Genomic DNA, 26,643 nt, shown 5'->3' with positions numbered 1-26,643 from the left:
GCGGATTCCGTGCTGCGGTGCTGCCGTCGCCAGGGGCGGAGCCAGGCGAGGAGAAAAGTTGAGGTACTGTGCTACACTACCTCGTTCGGTCGGCGTAGTTAACCTGCTAGCTCTGGAGTTCGATACCTTCGGTAGAAACGCGGAGCCGTATTCAATGCGCCTCTGTTAGAGCATAGCATTTTTTTTGCAAGGATAGTTAATGTTTGGTGTATCTTCTGACACGCGGTGGTCGTAAATTAGTGAAGGATTAATTACTGCATTACTGGTCCTTTATGTTTGAATATTTAGAAAGAACTTAGACATCAATGTGTAGTGAACTGAATGCTGATGATATATGTGCTGAGGCGAGTGCCTTGGCAGGCCACTAGCCAAATATTAGCTGTTTGTTCGTCTTTACCCAATTTCCTCCGCGGACAAAAAAAAAATCAATCCAGTATGTTTCAAATTAGTGCATTTTCAGAAATTACTATAGTTTTTCTGTTTTTGTACATGTACTTTCAATTTTCAGTTTGTTCGTGAAGCACAATATGTCAAAACCCTCTGATATGCCAATCGATGCAACAAAAGTGCCGGAAGAGTCTCCTGATGTGACAATTGGTGTTCATGTGCAATGGTGCGGGACAAATTATCCTGTGGGTGTAAGACCAGATGGAAACATACGGGAGTTGAAGCGACGAACATATGAGCTGGCCACTTGGCGGCGGCGGCCGAGCGACCAACGCAGTTGGTGGTAAGCGATCCGAAACCATGCATTCGTACCTCACTGGCTTCTTCACTAACCCGGGCCGTGCGCGTATAACCCTAGGTATCGGCGGATTCCGTGCTGCGGTGCTGCCGTCGCCAGGGGCGGAGCCAGGCGAGGAGAAAAGTTGAGGTACTGTGCTACACTACCTCGTTCGGTCGGCGTAGTTAACCCGCTAACTCTGGAGTTCGATACCTTCGGTAGAAACGCGGAGCCGTATTCAATGCGCCTCTGTTAGAGCATAGTTTTTTTTTTGCAAGGATAGTTAATGTTTGGTGTATCTTCTGACACGCGGTGGTCGTAAATTAGTGAAGGATTAATTACTGCATTACTGGTCCTTTATGTTTGAATATTTAGAAAGAACTTAGACATCAATGTGTAGTGAACTGAATGCTGATGATATATGTGCTGAGGCGAGTGCCTTGGCAGGCCACTAGCCAAATATTAGCTGTTTGTTCGTCTTTATCCGATTTCCTCCGCGGACAAAAAAAAATCAATCCAGTATGTTTCAAATTAGTGCATTTTCATAAATTACTATAGTTTTTCTGTTTTTGTACATGTACTTTCAATTTTCAGTTTGTTCGTGAAGCACAATATGTCAAAACCCTCTGATATGCGAATCGATGCAACTAAAGTGCCGGAAGAGTCTCCTGATGTGACAATTGGTGTTCATGTGCAATGGTGCGGGACAAATTATCCTGTGGGTGTAAGACCAGATGGAAACATACGGGAGTTGAAGCGACGAACATATGAGCTGGCCACTTGGCGGCGGCGGCCGAGCGACCAACGCAGTTGGTGGTAAGCGATCCGAAACCATGCATTCGACCTCACTGGCTTCTTCACTAACCCGGGCCGTGCGCGTATAACCCTAGGTATCGGTGGATTCCGTGCTGCGGTGCTGCCGTCGCCAGGGGCGGAGCCAGGCGAGGAGAAAAGTTGAGGTACTGTGCTACACTACCTCGTTCGGTCGGCGTAGTTAACCTGCTAGCTCTGGAGTTCGATACTTTTGGTAGAAACGCGGAGCCGTATTCAATGCGCCTCTGTTAGAGCATAGTTTTTTTTTTGCAAGGATAGTTAATGTTTGGTGTATCTTCTGACACGCGGTGGTCGTAAATTAGTGAAGGATTAATTACTGCATTACTGATCCTTTATGTTTGAATATTTAGAAAGAACTTAGACATCAATGTGTAGTGAACTGAATGCTGATGATATATGTGCTGAGGCGAGTGCCTTGGCAGGCCACTAGCCAAATATTAGCTGTTTGTTCGTCTTTATCCGATTTCCTCCGCGGACAAAAAAAAATCAATCCAGTATGTTTCAAATTAGTGCATTTTCATAAATTACTATAGTTTTTCTGTTTTTGTACATGTACTTTCAATTTTCAGTTTGTTCGTGAAGCACAATATGTCAAAACCCTCTGATATGCCAATCGATGCAACAAAAGTGCCGGAAGAGTCTCCTGATGTGACAATTGGTGTTCATGTGCAATGGTGCGGGACAAATTATCCTGTGGGTGTAAGACCAGATGGAAACATACGGGAGTTGAAGCGACGAACATATGAGCTGGCCGGGCTTACTTCAAAAAAGCAAAAACATATGGATCATATGGACAAGGAGCTCGAAGATCATTATCTTGTTTCCTCGCTTCAACCCCCCCTTAAAACAGACCTCATTGGGTAATCTTTTATCGCCCCCTAGTTACAAATCTATCTAAATACTTGTGCATTGCTAGGGATAATAAAAATTAAACTAGTTGTTATAGATAAATTAGACTAAAAACAATTACTCCCTCCATCCCATATTGAGTGACTCAAATTTGCCCAAATATAGATGTATCTATGCTTAAAAAACGTCTAGATACATGTAATAGAAAGTCACTTAATACGGAATGGGGGGTGTATCATATATTAGCGATATTTGCTAGTAATAATATCTCCATTTCTACTGGCAAACGTCATTCCATCTCATTTTATTGCAGTATATTAGAAAGAGGTGACGGACCGTCGCCACCAATTGGCTTTTTTATAAGAGTAAACATTTTATCGCAGTAGATTAGAAAGAGGTGGCGGCGCAATGAAATTTTCAGGAGTATATTTATTAAAATTGGACAATTCTGTAGAGATTTGACGGGCGGCGACCCTAACACCCACTCTTAAGGACCTTTGCACGCTACACTACTTGGGATATCAAACTTGTGGAAACTCAACACTTTATTCACTATTTCAATGTTGGTACAACACTCTCTTTAGTGGCTACCCTACACACAACCCTACCATGGTAGCTCACTTTTCTACTTGGTGTGGTGATACGCTACTTGTGGTGATTGTGATACACCTATGAGGTGGGGGCACCCCTATTTATAAGTTGTACAAGACCATGTGGTACATCCCACTACAATTCTCTAGAATACTCTACATGTATCCTAGTTCTAGAGAATTCTCACTTATTCTTGAAACTTATCTTAACTATGTCCTTCCATGGTAAATTGCAACACTCTTCAAGTAACCTCTCAAGGCTTCTAGAATATCCATATCTTCTCATATTCACTGGAAAGCTCCTTGTAAATATCTTCTCCTCCACTAATCCAAGGTATTTTAGCATCTTCTCAAATATGCATAACTAATTCCCAATACTCTCCAATTATCCAGAATATTCTCAAGTATGCATTGCTATTTCTCAACAAATTCTAATTACAAGCTAACTCAAATGATCTTGTGTCTGTTGTATTCGCGCAATTTTCTTTTCATCATCCTACAAAATTGCAATTTTGATCTTTATTTGCAAATATTTAAAATTTGTGTAGTTTGAACAAGAAGGTGGCGGCTGAAACATATAAGAAATATTTATATGCCAAGAAACCGACCTGTACCGTGAAAGGTACAAAAGACCGCGTTGATTTTTTCGATGGTTCAAAATCAAAACTGTTCAAAGGGATATACGAAGTAGGCTGCATGGTCATAGATTGCCTTATCAAGGTCTATAAGTTAGACCAAAAGGCTGTTCTACTTCGTTCCATCGAGTTGATGAGGACTTGGCAACATCCTAATTTGGTGGTGATGGAAACTCTATACAAGACTAAATCAGTTCACCGTCTTGTGCTATCGAACACAATCAACGGGTCTTTGGAAGGATATATCAAATCAAGTAATAAAAAAGGCCAAGATGTGATTTCCAACGCCAACGGCACTTTTACGGTCTTCTTCACAGAGATGATACTGTATGTGGTTCAATTAATTTGTGTTATCTTTCCTTTCTACTCTTGTACTCCTTGATGTGCTGGATCACATGGTGAGGCGTAAAATATGCCCCAGGAAACTTTCAAGAGAAAACCTTTATCTCAAAAGTACCGGGAATGCGGAACCGCAACTGAAAATTCTTTTCGACAAAGGCAATATATTTTCCGCCCATTTTATCGCTGAAGATTACATATGATATTTTTGGAAGAGTAAAATAGACCACTAGTCTATAAACTCGCAGCGAATGAAAACTTTAGTCCATGAAGTCGGAAAATGCACACTTAAGTCCATGAACTCGAGTTAGTGGTACAGATTAGTCAAAAACAATTTAGGTAGGCTGAAAATGGACGCGTGGCATGATCTTGTAACTAGGTTCATGCCACGTGTCCACTTTTAGTGTTGCCGAACCCGTTTTGGACTAATTTGTATCATTAACATGAGTTCATTGACTTATGTGCGTTTTCTGAGTTCGTGTACTGAAATGTTCATTTCCTCTGAGTTTATGGGCTAGTGGTATATTTTACAAATAAAGGGCCTACACGTATTCCTATATCTCTAATTCTACCAACAACAATAACAACAACAACAACAACAACAACAAAGCCTTTAGTCCCAAACAAGTTGGGGTAGGCTAGAGGTGAAACCCATAAAATCTCGCAACCAACTCATGGTTCTGGCACATGGATAGCAAGCTTCCACGTAGCCCTGTCCATGGCTAGTTCTTTAGTGATACTCCAGCCCTTCAGATCTCTCTTTAAGGACTCCTCCCATGTCAAGTTTGGTCTACCCCGATCTCTCTTGACATTTTCCGCACACTTTAGCCGTCCGCTATGCACTGGAGCATCTGAAGGCCTGCGCTGGATATGCCCAAACCATCTTAAACGATGCTGGACAAGCTTCTCTACAATCGGTGCTACCCCAACTCTGTCTCGAATATCATCATTCCGGACTCGGTCCCTCCTTGTGTGGTCACACATCCACCACAACATGCGCATCTCTGCCACACCTAACTATTGAACATGTCGCCTTTTAGTCGGCCAACACTCAACACCATACAATATTGCAGGTCGAATCGGCGTCCTATAGAACTTGCCTTTTAGCTTTTGTGGCACTCTTTTGTCACAAAGAATGCCAGAAGCTTGGCGCCACTTCATCCATCCGGCTTTGATTCGATGGTTCACATCTTCATCGATGTTCCCATCCTTTTGCAGCATTGACCCCAAATATCGAAAGGTGTCCTTCTGAGGCACTACCTGCCCATCAAGGCTAACCTCCTCCTCCTCCTCGGGCGTAGTAGTACTGAAACCACACTTCATGTACTCGGTTTTAGTTCTACTAAGTCTAAACCCTTTGGATTCCAAGGTTTGTCTCCAAAGCTCTAACTTCCTATTGACCCCCGTCTGACTATCATCGACTAGCACCACATCATCCGCAAAGAGCATATACCATGGGATATCTCCTTGTATATCCCTTGTGACCTCATCCATCTCTAATTCTACCAATATAACATAAATTGTATATCACAAAAAATTATATCATTGAAAACATAACATTTGAGGTTTCTAATGATGTAATCTTTGTGATATAAAATTCATGTTAGATTGGCTAAGGATACATATAGGCCTTTTATACCGAAACGGAGGTATTAATTAGCAATACAACACTAGAGCTACTAAGCAAATCTCATTTTGTTCACCTACTGAGTGTAACTCAATTTGCAGTTGATCATCTGAATGGATCCAATGTCAAACAACTGTTGACAATCTTATGTAATGACATCAAGGCTATCTGTACTCCCTGTCACTCCGTACACAGGGACGTGGGGACAAAAGCATTCTGTAACTTCCTTGGGAATGAAGCCATAATATTCATTGGAAAAAACCTTGCAAAAACTGCAATGCATTATCCTATCAACTGGACAAATGCACAAAAAACCAAGTACCTAATTGATTTGATACCATCCAGTCCAAATGTTCGTAAGGCTATCAATGAGTGTGGAATCATGTGGCCTACAACTAAAGATGGTGATATGTGTGAGGAATTGCAACATCTCAAAAAACTTGTCGACACAGAAAATGATGAGATCAGGAAAAAGAAGCAACTCTTTCAAGAAGAGATACACCGTTTGGAAGAAAAAAAGAAGAAAATCATAAAGGAGAATGTCGAAAATGAGGAGATAAGTAAAGCGAAGCTAGAATTGATAGCAGAAGATTTAGACAAAATCCAACAGGAAGCTGATCAAGTGAGGGCGGAAATCGTTTGGAACTACGATATAAAATATCCACATGATCTAATTAGACTGACCAGAAACTTGTGGAAACATTATGACTCATATCCTCACAGCATCAAGGTAAATATCTCGATATGTTCTAATGATTTCATATTGTTTGATGAAGCGATATGGTAACATGAATTATTTGATGCCAGTCATTTTTTGGAAATAAAGACGCGATACTGGCTTCTTTGGAGAAATGGTGCCCCAACGTTTGGGTTCTCATGTACAATGCTGTCGGTTTAGGATGTAAGTGGTGGTGTTTATTAGTAATCTTGATCTCTCTTGTGGGCCTGTCACATCTTGTTTTGATATCTCTTGTTTCAAGTATGGTAGTTATAAGAAGTGCTGACCAAAGATGGTTATGATCTTGCCATGTGCATGTCATTTCAAGTACGCTAGTTTCAGTGAACTTACAGGACATGGATGAGTTTAACCTTGTCTGACATATCATGCATGTTTGATCTCTCTGAACTGTAGAGATTTTACGGGCGGCGACCCTAACACCCACTCTTGAGGACCTTTGCACACTACACTACTTGGGATATCAAACTTGTGGGAACTCACAGACTTCAAAGGTAAAATCCATCTAAATTTTTTGAGTCGTCTCTAAACTCTTTTCTTTGTCTCATTTCGAACGAATTGACTTTTATTCTTTATTCTGATCCAATTCTGTTGTTAAGAACAATTTAAAATTATGTTTACTTGTTCGGGAATGTTTTATCTTTAATTTGTTAAATCCTTAGGTTTAGACATTAATTCAGGAATTCCTATTCTTTGTTTTTTTCAAAAGTGTAGCAACATACCCTTTTTTCAACACTTTATTCACTATTTCAATGTTGGTACAACACTTTATTTAGTGGTTACCCTACACACAACCCTAACATGGTAGCTCACTTCTTTACTTGGTGTGATGATACACTACTTGTGGTGATTGTGGTACACCTATGAGGTGGGGAGCACCCCTATTTATACTTGTACAAGACCATGTGGTACATCACACTACAATTCTCTAGAATACTCTACATGTATCCTAGTTCTAGAGAATTCTCACTTATTCTTGAAACTTACCCTAACTAGGTCCTGCCATGGTAAATTGCAACACTCTTCAAGTAACCTCTCAAACCTTTTAGAATATTCATATCCTCTCTCGTGACACTAGATAGCTCCTTGTAAATATCTTCTCCTCTAATAATCCAAACTATTCTAAAATCTTCTCAAATATGCATAACCAATTCCCAACACTCTCCAATTATCCAGATTGGTCCAGAATATTCTCAAATATGCATTGCTATTTCTCAACACTCCCCCTCAATGCATACTTCCTCCTCAATGCATATTTGACTCCCAATCATCTCTTCAATGATATCCTTGGATCTTCTGAGTTCTTCCATTGCAAACTTTCGTCTTTTCTTCGTGCATTGAGTTCTTTTTAACCTCATTACATTTTTGCAGCTCAGTTCTCTTTTTTGTCCTTATCCAAACTTGACTATTTTCTATTTTCATGTATGAAGATCTCTTTTTTGTCCTTATCCAAACTTGACTATTTTCTATTTCCATGTATGAAGATATTTGAGAAAGAGAACCACGGACATATCTCGGATCTGGTGGCTAGGGCGGTGAAAACTCCCAAGCAAAAACAGGAGGAGCAAGGAGAAGATCCCAGACCCGAATGAAAGAGGAGGCTGGATGAGCTGTGGACATGGACGCCGCCGGCCGCCGGTGAAATAAGGCTCGCCCTCCAGATCTAGTTGGATCAAAACTTAAAATACCACGGGATCAACCACACAATCACATCAAACTGGTGCAACACGGAGAGATAGAAAGACGGAGAGGACGGGTCGGCGCTGCAATTCTCTCCTGGCCCGGCCGAGACGGCGGCATCCACTGCCGCCCTGCACCATTTCTGAATTGCTTCTCTCTTTCTCTGTGAACTGCCACCGTACTTATTTATTTCCTTAGGTGGAGAGAGCGACATGATTTCCGTGGAGACAGGGGTGACATGACACGCGTGTGGTGGTCGTGGCGTGGCGTGGCAGCATCATGCGCCCGCACCTGCTTAGACTATTCATCTCGTTTCTGTTCCAGGTGTAATAATAACCGTGTAACACCCAAATCGGTATGATCTGTCTGTCTGTCTGTGCGTATTCACCTCGTGGCAGTAAGATGGAAATTCGCGTTTCGCCACGCTGTCTAACGCGAGTGTTCCTTGCGGATTTGAGGATTTTGGAACGTCAGCTTAGGTTGTTATCTTCTAGTATTATCTTCAATGTCGAGTTTTTTTTTCGTCTGGTGCTTGGTTGGAGCCAGCAAACCAAACCCAACCTCATCCCAGCTAGCTGCCAAACCTTGATCCACAAAACAACAATCAAAACTCAATTCCAGCTAGTGAGAAATTAGTTACTGGTTGAAAAGTACTTTCTCGGTTCCACAATTCTCGTCGAAATATTACATGTATCTAGACGTTTTTTAAGAATAGATACATATTTGAGCCAATTTGAATCAAGAATTATGAAACGGAGCGAGCAGAGCCTAGCATGCCCATAGGTTGTTTGAGACTTTGAATCTTTTCCTCCAGCTGAGTCAAGCTGGTTTGCTTCCTTATCTCCACCTTCTCATGCTTCTTTCAGATCACTCCGCAACAGAACAAGCTAAATGAAAAAACACTGAAAATAATCAACATAAAATTACTCTTTTCTTAACATGTAAAAGCACCATGAGTTGATTGACGTGAGATGCCACTAACAAACTGGAGTGCCGCAGTACTTATTCAGAATCCATCAGGAAGTGTATTTCAAACATGACATTCACTTTTTTTATTCATCTTTCTTAGAGCATTGAGATCCTATGCTATGAACGCTCAACCTATGTCTTTAGACTTTAGGGATCGTTTTTTTTTTGACAGCATTTCTTTAGGGATTGTACTGCTTGGAACTCCAAACCATGACCTCGGCACGACTAATCTACTATTGCAAATTTGCAAGCCACATGCTGCACAGAATTAAGGAGGATCCTTGGCATTTTCACGGATTACCAAATTCTCGGTTACCCGACGCAGCAAATTCTTCCAGCAGGGCAATCAGTAGCGAGGAGGCATCTGTGTCGCAACATCGAGGGTGCTCGAGGCGGGATATACAGAATTCATAGCAACGCTGTTTTGAATCTGGGAAATAATATCAGGAAGACAGTCAGAATATGAGCTCTTCGGAAATACAAATAAAAATTTAAACAAATTGTAAAGCAGCAATGGCTTTAAATCTATTCAAAATAAACATGAGAAATAATATCTTTACATATTGTAAACTCTGCCTGACTTGAACATTCCTGAGTTAGTAATGTATGGACGTAGATGGTTTTTTCCAAGTTAGTACTATACAGTAAGGTACCCGTGCGTTGCTACGGAATAGCAATCTGACTAACAAAATTGTTAAAAAAAACATATATTTCTCTTACTTTTAATGTTTTGGTCTTTCTTCCACTGCATTGTGTGTTTTCTTCTCAACCCTCGCAACCCTTCGAGAGACATGGTATCATGTTCTATCCTCTCCATGTGCCCATCAAACAACATTGTGGGCTGGCTCTGCAATTGCTACATCATCACTCAGCTATGCTCCATTGTTGTCATTGCCTCGTTTTTATTCCATCTACGCTTTGTCATCATGACTTGCAAATCTCCTTTCTGTTTCTACTTTCAGTCACCAACACAACTACCGAATAAAACACAGCTTAAGATTTTGGATGGGGAAATTTAGAAATCATACATCAGCTTGAAGATACAAACATGCCGCCGTCAGGCTATTGGTAGCCAGCATACCTACCTACAAAAGATTGAAACAGAGCAATCAGTGTAAATCATCATGTAATATTGACACACCTCAAGCAAACACAGGTGTTGCTATGGCTACTGAAGCCATCCAGCATATGCATCGATGTTGAGAAAAAATAACAAAGAATCTTTCCGCGTTGAGAGTCAAAAGGAGAAAAAAGAAGAGAAAATATGGACGGCATGTAACTTTGAAATCTTAACAAGTTGATCATGGCCATAGAAAAATAGTTCCTTGTGGAATATCTGCAGTCAGAGTCAGCGGTTCGCGGTAACCAGCCCACAAGCTCCCCTCAGGAAGTTGGCCAATTGCTGTAGGTCTTGAGGGTCTCCCTCAACCCATGGTTGTGCTTGTTCGTCGAGAATACAAACAGACGCAAAATCTGTACAAAATTTGCATAATTTACATATCTAACTCAAAAATAGCAAAAAACAACAAATTTGCATCCGTAGGAACCTTGGATCTTTATGGATCCTTCTTACTCAATAAGCGTTCTCTAGACTTATGTAAACCTGCAGGTGTCAGATTATATCACCTTGTATGAACAACCATTTTAAGCTACGATTGTAAACAGTAAACATGAAGAAGCACAACAAGTATCCTGTGTAGAGTTTTGCGTCTTCATAGTTCAATTTCTGGTTGAGTGCCCTCTGAATTTTCCTTTCGCACTCCATATTGACCCTATTTATCATATCCTCGAGTTCTCTATCGAAATTTTCTGACCCCTTTGCTTTTCTTCTTCATATAATACTATCAAGAGCTCAGGAAGGCAACAAACACTAATGTATGTAGAAAGAAAAAATTACTAAAAAGCATAACAAGGTAAAACTAAGAATACTACTCTTTCCACCGTTGAAGAGAGTGGACCTTCGCAAGTAATCACATCCAGGTGATTTCTGTCTACAGAAACGAAGCTCTATTAATAAGGTAAGATAATTCACAACCAGACCCATTCCATATGAAAGTCGCACAATGAAATCACTACACAGGAGAGCTTTCACACCATATACATAATTAGAGCATTGGACTCTTAAAAAAAATATGAATCCGGGAATTAGCTCATGAGACGTGAATTTATCACATCTACAGAAAATGAAACAGAATGTTACACAATAGATAATGTCTGATCAATAACCATTTCTCATATTGCAAAATGGCAAGTTTGCACGTGCTAGCAGTATAACCTGGCATAAGAATTCGTTTTTGTCAAATTATGCTCTCAAAATTATAACTCAGCTACATGTATTGACAAACTGCTACGAGTATTATATTCGTTTTGTTTGTCTGCTCATCGTTAAAGGTCTATCTATGATACCGATGGACATTCATTCACACGTCACAAACTTAGGTGGACGGAGAAAGTTCTGACAATAAATAAATCATATTTGGAGGGCGCAGGGTAACTGAAAAGTTCTCAAAACTGTCGTTCATACCGGGAGGACGACTTGGACTCCAGAAGCGTACGGGACTATGGTGGCGCGGTGGATTTGGGGATGGGGAGACACCGGAGCAGGAGCCCGGGCGGCGCGTGGAGCAGATGAGGTGGAGCGCGACGGATCTGGAGGTCTGGGGGCGCCAGAGGAGGAGGGTGGGGCGGCGCAGCAAGGGATGGCGGTGGCTAGCGGAGAGGGGATTGGGATGGGGAGGGGAATACCCGATGCTCCTTCTTCTTGTTGCTCCTCCATGGCCACTTTGTCTCCCCCTGTCTTCTTCCTGTTTCTGTGCCGAATCGGAGCCCACGGGCCAAGAGTGCCTTATCTCTCTTGTTCTCGTTCTATCTCGCGGGGGCGATCGCCCTCTCGCACCCAGACCCATGTTGTTGTCAGTAGCTCACGCCATCTCACCGGCATCGGCGGTACCGCCCCAGCTCCCGCGCCGCCGCCTTCTCGTGCGCCCCGCCCGGTGCGCGGGCTTCGTCGGGCCAGCTGTGGAGTCGGCCGCGACCGTCAGCAGCAGCCGCGGCGGGGACTCACTGGCGATATGCCGGGTGCTCAAAGGCATGTGGCAGACTAGCGGCGGGTGGGGCCGCATAGACCGCGCCGGGGCCGTCGACGCCATGCTCGCCTACGCCGACGCTGGCCTCTCCACCTTCGACTTGGCCGACCACTGTATATATCCACCTGCCCCCCTTCTGAATTACTGCTACCTCCTGTCTTCTTGTGCAATCTCTCCTGGGAATTTCCACGAACACCTAGTGTGCATGTGTTTCGTCTTGTTTTCTCTGGTCAGTTGTTAGGTGCATGAAATGCTATGCACCAGTTCGATGGCCTTACTTATGCGCAAGAGTTAGGCTGTTCGTTGAAATTGGATATTGGTTTTGACTTTTGAGTGGAGCAGTAGCCAGGAGGCTATATAGTGTTCTTACTTTTGATGAGAACTGACTCTGCACCAGATCTAGTTTGTTTTTCTAGACTGAAACATGATATTGTCGACTTGATATAGAGACGCCATTGTTATTTTGGCAGATGAACCGGCAGAGGATTTGTATGGCATGTTCATCAATAGAGTACGGCGTGAGCGCCCACCTGAGATCCTAGAAGAAATCAAGGGTGAGTGATTTGTAATGATCTAAGTGCCACTGAGATGCATCCTTAGCAACTTTTCTTGCTATCTCTGATTGCTGCCGTGTTCTCTGTGGAGGCTTACAAAGTGGGTGCCACCGCTGGTGAAAATGACAAGAAGCTATGTTGAGGATAATATCACTGCGATGGTGCCCTCGACCTCCAGTTGCCTATGATTCTTTGGTTTTCCCCTCTTTTTGTGCTTCTTTTCCATCTTTGCTAATCCTATCCCTTCCACTCCCCCCGCCGGTAGCCATGATTGTGGCCTAGGTAGGTTCTTCCTTTTCTTTTTTGGTCCCTAGATGTTTGTATGCTTGTATTACGTAGATATTTTGTCGCCCTACTCGCAAGCGCTAATCCTTTTGCGTTCTCTCTGAAAAATATTTATGGATCAAGGCAAGAATTAGTCTTTTCCCCGTTGTCTCTCTGGAAATTACATACGCACGAGCCATCGGAGCGTTTTTTCACCGGAAGCCGTTGTCTTTCCTGCGATAGCCGATAGGCTAATTCTGTAGATTGATAGTACTGCTTTCAGATTTTGATACTGCCGGCAGCCATGATTGCCTAGGTAGGTTCTTCTTTTTTCTTTTCTATAGATTGCAGCTAATTCTTTATTGGTACGGTGGCTGTTTGTATTCTTGTATCTTTCAGATTTTGATACAAGTTATACATCATGTTTAGCCAGGAAAATTACTCCCAGCCCTCTCATAACTTGTATCTTTCAGATTTCAGATTTTGTATAACTTATACAACATCTGAAAGATACATATACAAAATCTGGGAAGATTTTGTATCTTTCAGATTTTGAGAGGACTGGGCTGAGAGGAAATCTGATGGGCTGATACAAGTTATACAAGTTATCCATGGTCAGTAATTGATTTGGTCATTGTTTCCGTTGCCTGTGAACAGATGTTGCACACACTCATTGGTAGTATGATTTAATTTATCAACAGGTATGCATCCTTTTTTTCTCTATTATGTTTGCCAGTTGCAGTGTTTTTATTTGTTCCTAATCAGTCCAAGGTTGAGCTCAGTCTTGAACAGATGTTGCACATACTGATTGGTAGTATGATTTAATTTATCAACAGGTATGCATCCTTTTTTCTTCTATTATGTTTGCCGGTCGCAGTGTTTTTATTTGTAGCTAATCAGTCCAAGGTTAAGCTTAGTCTTGGCCTTTTCGGAACCGGTTCCATGAAATTTGGTACATAGAAGAGCACTACAGAGTGCAGAGATACAATATGATCTTGTGAAAATCATTTGAAGGCTGCAGGTTGTAGAACCATAGCAAAAACACAGCCAATTAAGGAAATCATTGTTTGATCCAATGGTGCTGACTAGAATTGTGTTATGGACTTCTCCCCCAAACCGATTCTCACAGACTCACAGTTTAAGGAGCAAATTTTCTTGATCTTTTGACATAATGTATAAATTTTGCATCTGGACGTTATCACTGTATAATTTCCTCGTTTATTGTACTCCCTCTTTAAATTCCTGTTCCATCATGTTTCCATTTTCCTAGCCTTATCTCATTAGCAAATTATTCATATACATGAACATTCTTGACTGCAAGTTAAGTGCTTTGCAAAACAAAATCTATGTCTTTCACTATATCTGCATATTATCATCACATCTTCCCTAATTCATCATTGGCAGGGACGATGATCGTAAAACCTCAGCTTGGCCGATGTCAGCCCTATGCCATAGTGTGCCGTGTTGCACGGCCCTCCGTCCGTTCTGCCATCGCGCCGCCCGTCTACCCTGCTTGTGTCACGTGGTAAGCGACTAAATAGTGTTACTCTCTGCGTCCCATATTAAGTGACTCAAATTTGCCCAAATATGGATGCATTACCCAATTCTATGCGTGAATACTAACTGACACGAGTAACAACCTGATGAGATTGATCCCAACAGGAACAGCTTTTTGTTTGTAGAGGAGCCCAACGGGGACAACTTGGACTAAAGCAAAACATCTGGGCCATAAGATAAGACCGTTGGACATCCGAAATACAAGTGAAATACGATCTGGGCTGTGTGAAATACAACGATCTGGGCCCATTTGGTCATATCCCAAGGAAGAACAACGGGCGGTGATAACAAGCGACTCGAGCACAAGTCAGGGATTTTCGCTGCTGCTACTACTTGCTGCTGCTGCTACTTGGGTCTGCCTGGAGGACAAGGAAACCGGTAGCTCCAGTGCAGTAAGTAAACGGATGTTCCAAAAGACTACATCCTAGAGGGTGAAAACTTGCTCGTCACAACTAATGATTCCACTCTAGTCGCCTTCCAAGTTATAGCAGCTGCCCACCGTGAGCTTGGCCTTTCCTCCTGTATGCTGGCACAGTAAGTTGGCAGCCTGACACAACAACAATCTGGGAGTGCCTGACATCAAAATTACCACATTTTGAGTCAGATTGACAAACAAGCTAAGAAATTGACTACAGAAAACCAATAAAATGGTTTCAAATGAGTTAAACATCCCATGCAAGCTCGGATGTGTGAATGGTCAAATGGACGCCACCTCCGCTGCTAGGGGTCTAAAACCCTAAAGGTAGAATTGGACAGCCACTGTTCACCTGATTTGAACGGGTAATGCCCCTCTTGTCGGCTCATTTAATGCGCCGTGCGCCTCACTTCTCACCCTGGTGAGACTGCGCACCCGATGCCCGCCACGCGTCCGCGTGACGTTGTTGCTCTGTCCGCTGGGCCCCACCTTTGTGGCGGGAGCCTGCGCCCGGGAACTCCTCCTCCCGGCAAGTCACTCTTCGAGAAGCGCCCAGGCCAAACACACCCGGGAACCCCCCTCCCGGGAAGCGGCTTCCCGGGAGGTGTCCAGGCAGGAATATTCCCCGAAGCCCCGCTAGCCTTTCCAGGCTAGTAGCTTGTCGGGCTGCTCGTGGCTGCTGCCCGGGACGAGATCCTCCCGAGAACTCGGAGACGGGGCCCACGTGTTGCACAACAGTGGTACTCCGGGTGCCACTGGTGCGATAGTAGCCCCCGGGTGTGGGCCGGCATCACCTGTTCCCGGACGAGCCTTCCCCAGGTCGGTTGCCGGGCTACGCCCACAACCGACGCGTGGGCCCTGATTCGCCTCATGAGTTTTCCAGAAGATTGGTGTAACCAAGAGAGAGAAAATCTCACATAAATCGACCTAATTCATCCATATTCCGTGATAATTAATTATCTAGTATTTTTTTGTACATTTTCGCCAACACAGATGAGCACGAATGGAAACGGATGCATATAGAATGACTGTCAAATATGAACAGAAACGCTCTTATTTTCCGCATTGTCATTTTTTTTTATTTGTATCACCTGGTTCAGATGTCTCGAAGAGTTGTTCAAACCAGGCGTCGGGACTTGTGGGACCTCAGTTCCCATAGCACAATTTTTCATTTGAAAAGGACATGGACTACACTTAATTTGTCTACTTAGCTGTTTCTACTGCACTTTCTAAAGGAGAAAAAAAAATTCTAGTAGAAACTCTTCATCCGGTGCATACGAAGTAACCACATGCGAGAATGCGGTAGTTTCTATCACGTGGTGGCATGTGGGTGTCTAAGGTTAAAATGTAAACCCTATAACTATGTCCAGAACATTCTCAAAACCATTTTTTACATCTAAAGAACTTTTTAAAGTTAAGAAGTGAGGGAACCAAGATCAACACCATTGTATGGAAGAAACTTCTCCGGACTTCATCCCTGTTCCAGTATAGGAATTGTGCCCTACTCCATAGGTAGACAATTTTCACAACTCGTCAATTGTGCCCTACATCCATAGAAAGATAGTGGTTTTCACAACTCGTCTTCTTTTGGTTTTAGTCTTCCTCATCATCAGTTGAAACAACGGACTAGCAATTTGACAGCCTAACTTGTGAGGGGTGTGTCTCATATGACAGTGGCTCAATTATTTTAGATCTCTACATGTTTAGGTGGGTGGTTCATGGGGTATTTAAAATTTAGGTTAATCTACCACTTGGAATTCTTCCTTTTGATCAATAAATGCATTGAAAAATATAAAGATGTAATGGATGGATCAAGCGACATTTATTTCAAACAGACCTGAAGAAGCTTTTGGTTTCACAAGGGATCTATGTCTTTGACTTGTGTTTCAATTGCTTTGTCTACTTAATCAATGAAACCACTCTTAAAAAAAGGACGAATTAGCAAACAGATGTAGGGCTTTTAGGTGTAATCTTGATCACCGGTGTGCGACAAGTGCGTGCGAACTATGTATGGGGTGAACTCTATTCCGTTATTTTCAGATAGTGGAACCCGGTCATATGATCGTTTTAAAAAATAAAGAAAAGAAAGTCAAAGCTTGATGGATGAAATTGACATAAGGATGCGTCTAAAATAAACAGTTTTGTTATTTTTAAAACAATTGAGAAATAACCATCTGTAAGTCGAGACTTAAACCGTCTGATTAAGTCACTTCGTGCAAGGTTCACACAAATACGAAGAATGAGAAAAAATCTTGATCGGGTGACTACGATTGCTCTGACTAACCACTCTCTTAAATACTCCGTTGTTAGCCGGCAGCAGTGTGGTCAATTTCTAGCTCGTGAATACAGATCAACTATTACTATCATTTTCACTTGGTTGTGTGCGCGTGTCTGTCACGGTGCGTGTAATTTTAAGCTGAAACCAAAACAGGGTCAAAACCAGACAGTAAACATAAATCGACATTGCTAATATTGTTCTGTGAAAAAGCGGTTTGGCCCATGGACGCCTTCAGCGTCCTGATGAGTCTATGGATCAGAATAGAAATCTACCTAAATAATAAAAGGAGGAAAGTTTCCTCCGTCGTCGTCCGTCCGCATTAAAAACCGTCAGGCAAGTACATCCAACCCCGCGGACGCCCCCGCAACAACCGGGTCGAGCTGTGTGGGTCCACTGAAAAGATCTCTCGATCTGGTTCTGCGCCGCTGCCCCCTTACTCCCCCGCTGCCACTCCGCCTCCACCCTCCCAATCTGTGCCGTCGCCCCCCTCTAGCGCCCCTGCCTTCGCCTCCCTCCCTCCCTTTGCTTTGCCAGGCGAGGCCGATGCATTAGGCATCAGAGGAGGGGGCGCGGCATGGATCACGCGTCAGAGGAGGAGGGAACGACGACGAGGTAGCCCGACGGCCGCGAGCCCCATCATCTCGCTGCTGCGGTCTTCCTCCTCGTGGTCTTACTCCTGTTTTATTTAATGCCAGTTAGTAGTAGTGCTTCTCATATCAGTTCAGTTAACAGTACGTGGAACATGAATTGGTGGCAGACTACGGGAGTTAACAGAGGACTACAGGAGTAATAAACGAATCTTGATGTGGCTGTACACATGAATCTTGATGTGGCTGTGTGATTTTGCTATGTGTTGATCCAATTTTATCAAAGTACTACATGAGTAATCTTCATGCCGTTGTGTGATTTTTGCGATGTGTTGATCAAATTTTCTCAGAGTAATCACCCTGCTGCTGCTGTGTAAATCAAATTTTATCAGGCTGGCCCACTAGAGTTGCAGGATGCGTCAATAGAGGAGGGAGAACCCCCCTGTCGGCAGTGAGCAGGGTGAGGTGGCACGACCCCCGCGTGAGACCTCCGACGGCGAGCAAAGCAGATGCGGATGCGGACGCTCGAAGGGAAGCGGAGAGGGAGGGGATACGGGCGCGGAGCTCCGTGGAGACGACGGAGGAAGGAGACAAAGTTTGAGAAATGTGCCGCGTTGACAAGATTAGAATTAGATGGGTTTTTTTTTTTAAAACAATACCGTACAAAGCAGCGCGACAAATATTTCGAGCCGGGGGAGTATCATTAATTTCACAAGAATTCCATTTTCAACGCTAGAGATGACGCTGATTCTATGCAATGCGCAATCTCAATGAGTGATAAGTCACAAACACGTAGTCGTTTGTGAATAATGATTTTTTTTATTCTTGCTCGTATGTTTAATTTTATTGTCCCGTTACAACGCACGGACATTTACATTGTACTAGTACAACTAGGTAGGGAAGGATTAGAATTTACAAGATCCAGATACAGTAGATGATAACGAGGTGCGTTCCGTACTCCTCCGTATCTCTTTCCTCGGATCCGATCGATGGCCGCGTCTACGCCCGCGCCGGCGCCACCCAGCCGCCCGTGGCCCGATCTCTTCCCGGACCTGCTCCTCCAAGTCTCAGCCCGGATCCACGACGCCGCCGACTTCGTCCGCTTCCACGCCGTCTGCAAGCCCTGGCGCAACTCGACGCCGCTGCCGCTCTCCCCGGCGACGGCGACGGCGCGTCCCGCGTTCCTGCCATGGCTCCTCGCGTCGTGCGACGGCCGCATCCTGCGCTCCCGCGTCAACTACTCCCGACGCCCCTCGTCGGCCGCGGACCACCGCAGCTGCGCGCCATTGGGCGACGACGAGGGCGGCCGCAATTGGGTGGCTCGCGCCGACGGGACGGCCGCATGGCTATTCTTCCCCGCCGACGCCGACAAGCCGCACCCCAGCCCTCGGCTCCTCGACCTTCTCACCGGCGCCGTCACCCCGCTGCCTCAGTTCAGAGACGACGATGTCCGCTCCAGGATCAGGCAGGCGATGGCGAACCCCCGCAGCATCGTCTACGGCGACGGCACGGTTTTTCTCTACAGCTTTACCCCGGCTGATGTTCCCTGGCAGCACGACTTCACGGCCGCCGTCCTGCGCCCCGGTGGCAACGCCACGTGGGCGGTGGCGAGGACGAGGTTCATGAATGTGGAGGAGACGCGCCACTCCAGCGCCGCCTACCACGACGGCAAGATCCTCGTGTGCGCGCAGGTGCACTACTGGTCGCTCCTGACGCCGGCGGGGACGACGATGCAGACGCTCATCCCGTCGTCGAGGTTTTATTTCCACGACAGAAGCTACCTCCGAGATAGCAGCTAAGTCTTCGAGTCCCGCGGCGAGCTGCTGTGGGCGTCCGTCTTTACGAGCCTGGCAAGCTCGTTGGCGGCGGTTCGAATTCCTTCACCGCCGGCGACGACCATTCGCCCGCGCTGTCGGTGAATGTGCACGCGCTAAAAGTGCAGGGCGGCGGTGCCAAGGCGCGGTGGGTGGAGAGAGATGGCCGGAGCTTGCGCGACCGCGTCCTGTTCCTTGGGGTCCCCTGCCAGCTTCTCCGCGGACGCCGCGCAGCTAGGTGTCAGTGGCGGGTCTGTTTACTTCTTCTTTAGAAGCCGCGTGTTGACGTACAACCTCGTCAAACGGAAGGGCGAGCTCGTGGAGCGGCTGCCTCCTGGATGGGGCGCCGATGGGGCATGTGTTTGGCTCTCTCCTCAACCTACCATTTGTTCAATTTAAGTGAATCACACGATGCTCGAGCATCCAGACAAGATGAAAATGCTTCAATCTCCTAAGTAAAGAATGTACTCCCTCCGATTCTATCCCTCCGATTCTAAATTGTTGTCGTTGTTTTAGTTTAAGTTTGAACTAAAATAACGACAGTAATTTATGATCGGAGGGAGTAGTTTACAAGAAATTAGACGAGAGCTTCCAAACAAGTAGTGATATATGGTCATGATCGTTGTTCTCAATCCATCGGTCTAACTTGACGAAGATATGTACCCCATCTTATGGTTGTACACTTATTTTGCATTTTTTCCTTCTAGGGATCTTCCGTCTCTTTAACCTTCTTCAATTATTTTCTTTATCACATTACTCATTTGTCTGGAATATGTTCTTGCTCTTCAACTTATTTGTTGTCCACACAAACTGTGCAGGGTGGTTGATGTGCATGTTAGCATATAGGACGTGCATAGCTCCTCCACATAATCAAATGCTCCTTCAAATGTCATCTCTATTTTAGTCCTCTTTTTAGTCTTCAGTTTATGATTATGATTATATTTGGGTGTGAGAACGAACTCTAAACCATAAATAATGAATCATAATAAGGACCTTCATGCATAATAACTTGGTAAATTGAATGGCGCCATGGTCCTTGAAAGCTTAACAAACTTTTTTGTGTGTGTCCGAAATCCTTCCTTGTTCATATGGGTCAATTTGGATTTTGCAAGCCATTCGCAGGTTCTTGGCTGCAGAAACAATTACATCACGAGTTTCTAGATGACAGGATACTTAAGAGTTCAGAGACAAAGATAGAGAAAATTTCAAAATAAATCGGTCTATCTCATCCGTATTGCGATGATTAATTATCCAATACGAAATCGGAATTTATATTGAGCGAACGTTCGATCATAGTCTCTCGGAGCGAATGATCTGCTGGCCATCCGATTGAGAAGTCTCCGATTGAGATCGTGCCACGTGTCTTGTGGGATGACAACTTTAGTTCTGTGACTTGGCAACTTTAGTTCTACAGGGTGACAACTTTGGTCTGTGAGCGTGTCAACTTTAGTTTTGTGTGGATGACAACTTTACCTCGTCACGCCAGAAGGCTAGGGAGCGAATGTTTAATTCGGTGCGGTATTTTTAGTTCTATGATGGTGATAACTTTGAGGATGACAACTTTAGTTATGTTCGGCTGGCAACTTTCTTGTCACGCTGGAAAACAAGGGAGCGCGTTCGCCTTCTTTGCCATACCGTAAGAAATTGTGTATATTCACACCAAGACGAATGATGATTTTACTGAACATAAAAACCTACCTAGACATGGACCGGAAGCGAGCCGCACTCGGGTCCGAGCCCGGGGTCCGACCCAAACCTCCAAGGTTAGATCGACTGATCCAACATACAAACCCTCGCGCTCTCCTCCTCCCCGCGGATCTCCCATGGCCGCCCCCGCCGCCGCCACCGGCCCGGCCCGCAGGCTCCTCCTCCTTCTCCGACTCGGCAACCCTCCGCCGCTCCCCGTCCCGCTCGTATCCCACCTCACGCCGCAGTTCCCGCACCCCCCACCAGCCCCGGCGCCGCCCCTCCTTCCAGGCTCTCAATCCTCAGCCCTGAGCCCGGACCCGAGTATCCGCGACCTTCTGTTCTCGTTCCACCCCTCCATGCAGATATACCCGTCCCTCGTCGAGCCGAGAGGGGATGATGTGCGCGAAGAAGGGGGCGGTGGCGGTGGCGGGACGGAGGTGTGGGCGGACAGCGTCAAGAAGAAGCGGAAGCGCAAGATGAACAAGCACAAGCTCCGCAAGCTCCGGAAGCGCCTCCGCCGCCAGACATGAGCGGCAGCATCCCCGGTGAACGCCAACGCCTCATTTCGGTGCGGCTTGTCGCTTCAGCATTTTTATCATTTTTATTACTTGACGATCCATAAAGTGGAAGAGGGGAAATGAAGTGAAATGAAATGCGGGGCAGAGATATAGAGCTCCGTGTAATGACTGATCATTGATTTAGTCACTGTTTGTCTGTAGCCCATTTTGCATGTTCAGATGATTTTGCTTGGATTCAGCACGGCTCTGCTTCCCGAGATACTGAATTGTTACTTATATCAAGTGTACTCTTATTAATAGATGGAGACGATGCACCCTTCCTTATATTTTAGGTCCTCTGTGTGTGTGTCTGCTTGTTGTTTCCAATATGGTGTGCTAGTAGTATAGCAGAGATGTAGATAGATACATCAATCGAAGTTGCATGTTGAAACCAGCTCAAAATCTTGTTTCTCTTTTGCCATATTTTGCTGGATCCCTTATCTCTGTTGCAAAGGTGTGGTTCCCCTACGAAGACTGATGTAGTGGTGCTAGATATACCTCATTTACATGCCAATTGTCGTACTTTGATCAATTCTGCTACCAGTTGAACCATGGAAAACACACAAAGTTGATGGGATTGCTATTCTCATGTTAATCAGTGGAATAGAAGTCATACCGTTTCTACAGGCAAATAGTGGAAAGTTGGTATGGGTGTTCTAGTTGCAGATGAAAGCTTTTGCTTGTTAGTATGTATTTGTATACTTTGGCAAGCTGTTGTTATGCCATGGTTGTAGTTTGTTCTGAACTTGAAAAATCATGTATGAACAGCATCAATTCTTGCACAACAAATTTTGTGATCACATATACTGTTTTGTAAACTGATTCATACTTTTGTTTACTTGAGTAGGCTTGAAGATTGTAATTGCAAGCAGGGTCTTCAGCTGCTGCCAGACCAGTTACAAGCTGATTGTTTCTACCAGTTTTTGGTTTTGTTATAGCTAGGAGTAGCTGGTTCAGTACCAGAAAACAAGTGCTGCGACTGGGCATGCATCTAGATATTCTGCCGGGACTGTAATGAAAATGAGCCAAGAACTGGCTGATTTGTGGCCAATAAAGGTTCAGATGCTGGTCTTTCACTTATTTGTTGTGTTCTTTCCCCAAATCAGTGAAATAACCCCAACATACTCTTGACAGAAGAACTAGTTGCACGTCTATGCCATCATCTCACATGCCGGTTGAGAATGGGTAGCTACTTCCTGTTAATGTCCACTTTACCTGACTTGCAAATTGACGTTCAAGACCCATAGCATGAATTTATATTTTTTTCTCATTTGCATGGTTACCCTTAGAGCGGTATGTTTGATGTGACATGTATTTCTGGGCTAGTTTCTTTGATCTAGTGTCAGTGTGTTCCAAGCCAACTGGGCTGGTTTCTACTCTGCAAAATCTGGTTTGTGGGATGGTATTGTCATTTCTTTCTCGAAAATTGCAAATGTTACGGACTGCTATTAAGTTTTACATGTTTTGGCACGGTAGATGGTGTCACTCAATGTTTCAGCACATTACAAACCAATAGTACTACTTTACAATTCATTCATGGACGCATTCATTCGTTGTCCATAAAACATTACAATTAGACATAACATGAACAAAACAAAAAAATGAGTTCTGGATTCTGGAAGAGAATGACATTTACATCAACTCAGAAACTCATCAATGGGGACATCTAACTTAACAATTTCTTTTGCTGTTTATTCCACTTAAGGTCCAATGAATGAAGAGTTACATTCTTGTGTGTCAAACAGAGCTATTAGTTACTGAATGACACCATCTATCTCCAGAGCCCAATGGCACCGCCACTTGCATGTTTTTGGTTGCCGATGCCTCTCTAAGATGAGGCAACGTGGATGCTGGTGTAGGAGGGTGTCGAATGCTCGACAGACGCTTCGATAAATCCTCAGATGTATCGTATCGGTCCATCCAGGCTACCAGATGCAAACTGCAAATATCAAAATGGCCATGAAGACACAAATTACAGGCAAAATATTGAACAGCTTCTGGACCAGGTTGCAGCAAAGTGAGGAATGAGCGACACGTTGATAATACCTGCTGTACAATAGGGTTTGTTGAGGTTGTGAATTCCTGTGTCATTCCTTCCCAAACTACCTTTCCCTCGTGGAGAAACAACAACCTGCAACAAAAGTGCCTCAACGTAACAATTAGTAAACGGAAAGTTCGAAACCACAGACAATAGAACAATTCTTGCGGTTACCTATCAACAGCTCTTCTTATTGTGCTGTGCTGATGAGTGACGACCACATAGGATGCTATTTTTCCCGGCTTACCGAGAGCATCTTTCCCAGTCACATGCATGGAACGTATAAGGTCTTCAACAACAGTGGATGCAATAGGGTCAAGTCCAGCTGTAGGTTCATCGTATAAAAGCGCCTGGCAGAAGAAAGGAAATTGATTATACGGTTGAGAAGACAATGAAATAGCAGCTAGCCAGCAAAGCTGTTTTATCTCCTGGAATTTCATAAATGCTTCTGGTAATTCAGTACTAATGGGTGAAATGGTAAGACTAGTTTACAGCCGATAAGGGCATACCTCTGGCTCTATTGTTTCTTTCGTATCATCATATATTATTGAACGAGCAAGGGCTACCCGCTTTTTCATGCCACCGGACAGTTCAGATGGCATTCGCTCTTCGACACCCTGCATGAGTGATACAAATTTCTATATTACAATCAAGTACTAGCAGAAAACTGACACTCATTTCATATTATCAAAGTTAATAACAACAATCTAAAATACTTCATCTATGTTTCACTCCAAATATACAGAAAAATAAAGATATCATATACACAAGTACTAAGCAACATCGCGTGGCAGTATGTTTCCAACTGGAATAGCTGCTACTAGAGTAAAAAGATTAACCTACACAAAACAAAGATTAACTTACTTTTAGGCCTACTGCAGCCAAGGTTTCTGCCACTAGTTCACCTATTCGCTCTTCAGGCAAGTTGGAGTTTTCATATCTAAAAGGAAAGAACAGAGGAAACAGAGATCAGAGCAATCTTGCAAACAAAGTACTCTAAAAAACTCTGGAAACGCAGTTCCTTACAAAAGGAATCCAACGTTTTCACGAACATTGAGAGAATCAAACAGCGCCGCACTTTGAAACACCTGCATAAGCAATTTCGCTTCTAAATTCTCAAGAACATCTAAGATAATCATGCTATTCCATCCCATGAATGCATGGAAGTATTTAGTTAGTATACCAAGCCAATCCGGAGACCTGATATGTCCTCATCACTAACTAAGCCATTTCTTTTCTTTCCGCAGATGATGACCTCACCCTGCTCATTGTTGCAAAAATAACCATAAGTCGCATCAAACTTGTACCTCCTAAAGACCATCATAGAACAAAAATAATTAAAAAATGGGACAACCTTGTCGGGAGCTAGAAGGCCTGCTATAACCTTCAAAATAGTTGATTTGCCAGTTCCCGAAGGACCGATTATTCCAACAGCTTCACCACGTCTAATCTACATAATTATAGTAATATGAGTATCATTTTGGATCATAACTGAAACTGCAGAATAGAAGTTAACATAATTCAAAAGGTTCACAATAGATTTTAACTAGGATGCACCATGACTCATTGTGGAGAGTATGAGCTAGGTACGAGGACTAGTTACTAGATAGTGGGAACTATGTGCAAGGTAACAGAAAAACGGCATGACTCACAGTTCTATGCGCAATTTACAACTTTTTCTTTCTTCGACCATCTATAAAACCTATATAACTTTATATCCAGCACTGCATCCTCAGATAAATTCAAATATACCATCTGAGCACCATAGTCCTGATAGTTGGTCCGAATGTCTGACAGGTACAGAACCAAAAAATAAAAAAGCAAGTGGAAACTGGAAAGGATCGTGGCAGAACACACCTTGAAGCTGACGCCTTGCAAAACACGCTTGTCTCCAAAGGACTTATGCACATCCCTGCATTCTATCAGAACATCATGGTTATCACCAATCTGTCGGTCTAAATCCCAGCTCCTAGACAAGCTCGAACCCTGCAGATGGATCAAAATAAAACGCTAATCATCCATGCAAACTCCTTCGCTGGCAAAATCATCTAAGCGATCGCAACATCCTCGCAAGACCACACCTCACGCAGATTCTCTGCATTGCCCAAACCGGGACTTCTCGTGGCTGACACAGCCCTAGCGCCTGTGTGGCACTTCCTCAATGACAGTCCACCTAACCTGCCTAATCAAGAACATGTGCAAAATATTACTACCACGGCTCATTCGATGAAACGAATTCAATTCAACCAAGACATCACTTGCACATTGCAATCATTCAACATGGAGCTGGCGCAGAATGCAACTCGCTAGGATGCGCAATTACAGACCTAATTACAGTAGAAACCGTTTCCCTTTCAACAGTCCATGAAGCAAGCAAGGAATCTGTCCTAGCACGAGCAAATCAACAAGCCATCGAAACGATCCTCGATCTTCGATTCTCCACCAACGCAATTCGACCATCCTCGGCGATGCGAATCAACGACGCAACGAGGAAAACAAAGATCCAGGCCATGATTTTACCTGAACGGAAGGGTGGCGCGGAGGCAGGGTTCGCCGGCTGAGCGCAGGAGGAGGCCACATCCTACCTGGAGGCCCGGATGTCGGAGCGTCGCGGCGGGGACGGACGGCGGCGACGCCATGGTCGCGCTCGGCGGCGGCAGGTGGAGGAGGAAAAGGGAAGCTGGATGGAATCCTCCACTTCCTTCCTTCCTTCCTCGCTGGTGTACAGAACGAAGGTGCTAAACTGACACGTAGGGCCCACGTTTCTGCGTAACTGTGCACGATCGCGGCCGTCAGTTTCGGATCCAACGGTCAGGATTCT

The 26,643-nt window shown here is 44.2% G+C and overlaps 3 protein-coding genes and 1 long non-coding RNA gene across 17 annotated transcripts; 2 read left to right on the top strand and 2 right to left on the bottom strand.

The window, feature by feature from the left end:
- Positions 1–8,992: 8,992 nt before the first annotated feature.
- Positions 8,993–11,637, bottom strand: LOC112272537. 2 transcript variants are annotated; one of them, XR_002966564.1, is made up of 4 exons: positions 10,531–11,446; positions 10,264–10,456; positions 9,704–10,068; positions 8,993–9,413 (listed from the first exon to the last, which is right to left on the bottom strand). It is a non-coding gene; the product is annotated as an uncharacterized LOC112272537 (long non-coding RNA). The 2 variants fall into 2 exon arrangements; XR_002966565.1 differs by lacking the exons at positions 10,264–10,456; positions 10,531–11,446 and adding an exon at positions 11,508–11,637.
- LOC100844403 lies at positions 11,468–15,105 on the top strand. 13 transcript variants are annotated; one of them, XR_002966557.1, is made up of 4 exons: positions 11,468–12,182; positions 12,540–12,623; positions 13,545–14,412; positions 14,550–15,105. XR_002966557.1 is itself a non-coding variant. In XM_024463651.1 (4 exons), coding segments are annotated over exons 1-4 (777 nt in total). In that variant the 5' UTR covers positions 11,468–11,611; the 3' UTR covers positions 14,571–15,105. The 13 variants fall into 13 exon arrangements, 3 of the variants coding, with proteins under 3 accessions (XP_024319419.1, XP_024319418.1, XP_010238520.1); XR_002966556.1 differs by having other exon boundaries at positions 13,361–14,412; positions 14,570–15,105; XR_002966555.1 differs by having other exon boundaries at positions 13,361–14,412; positions 14,556–15,105.
- Positions 15,106–21,260: 6,155 nt separating this feature from the next.
- Positions 21,261–22,938, top strand: LOC100843906 (putative beta-hexosaminidase). Its single transcript, XM_010240217.3, has 2 exons — positions 21,261–21,795; positions 22,632–22,938. Exon 1 carries the CDS (start codon positions 21,362–21,364, stop codon positions 21,755–21,757), a length of 396 nt encoding a protein of 131 aa, XP_010238519.1. The 5' UTR covers positions 21,261–21,361; the 3' UTR covers positions 21,758–21,795; positions 22,632–22,938.
- A 323-nt stretch (positions 22,939–23,261) lies between these two features.
- On the bottom strand, positions 23,262–26,541 carry LOC100822073 (protein TRIGALACTOSYLDIACYLGLYCEROL 3, chloroplastic). The gene is made up of 11 exons (XM_003578612.4): positions 26,343–26,541; positions 25,904–26,000; positions 25,680–25,808; positions 25,177–25,272; positions 25,006–25,083; positions 24,849–24,910; positions 24,687–24,762; positions 24,332–24,439; positions 23,997–24,172; positions 23,831–23,915; positions 23,262–23,723 (listed from the first exon to the last, which is right to left on the bottom strand). The coding sequence occupies exons 1-11, from the start codon at positions 26,459–26,461 to the stop codon at positions 23,682–23,684; spliced, it is 1,068 nt and encodes a 355-aa protein (XP_003578660.1). The 5' UTR covers positions 26,462–26,541; the 3' UTR covers positions 23,262–23,681.
- Between the last annotated feature and the right edge of the window lie 102 nt (positions 26,542–26,643).

This window comes from Brachypodium distachyon, chromosome 4 (assembly GCF_000005505.3).
Source record: "Brachypodium distachyon strain Bd21 chromosome 4, Brachypodium_distachyon_v3.0, whole genome shotgun sequence".
Classification (NCBI taxonomy): domain Eukaryota; kingdom Viridiplantae; phylum Streptophyta; class Magnoliopsida; order Poales; family Poaceae; genus Brachypodium; species Brachypodium distachyon.
Note: the sequence above shows the minus strand (reverse complement) of the source record. Positions and strands in the feature narration are given on the sequence as shown.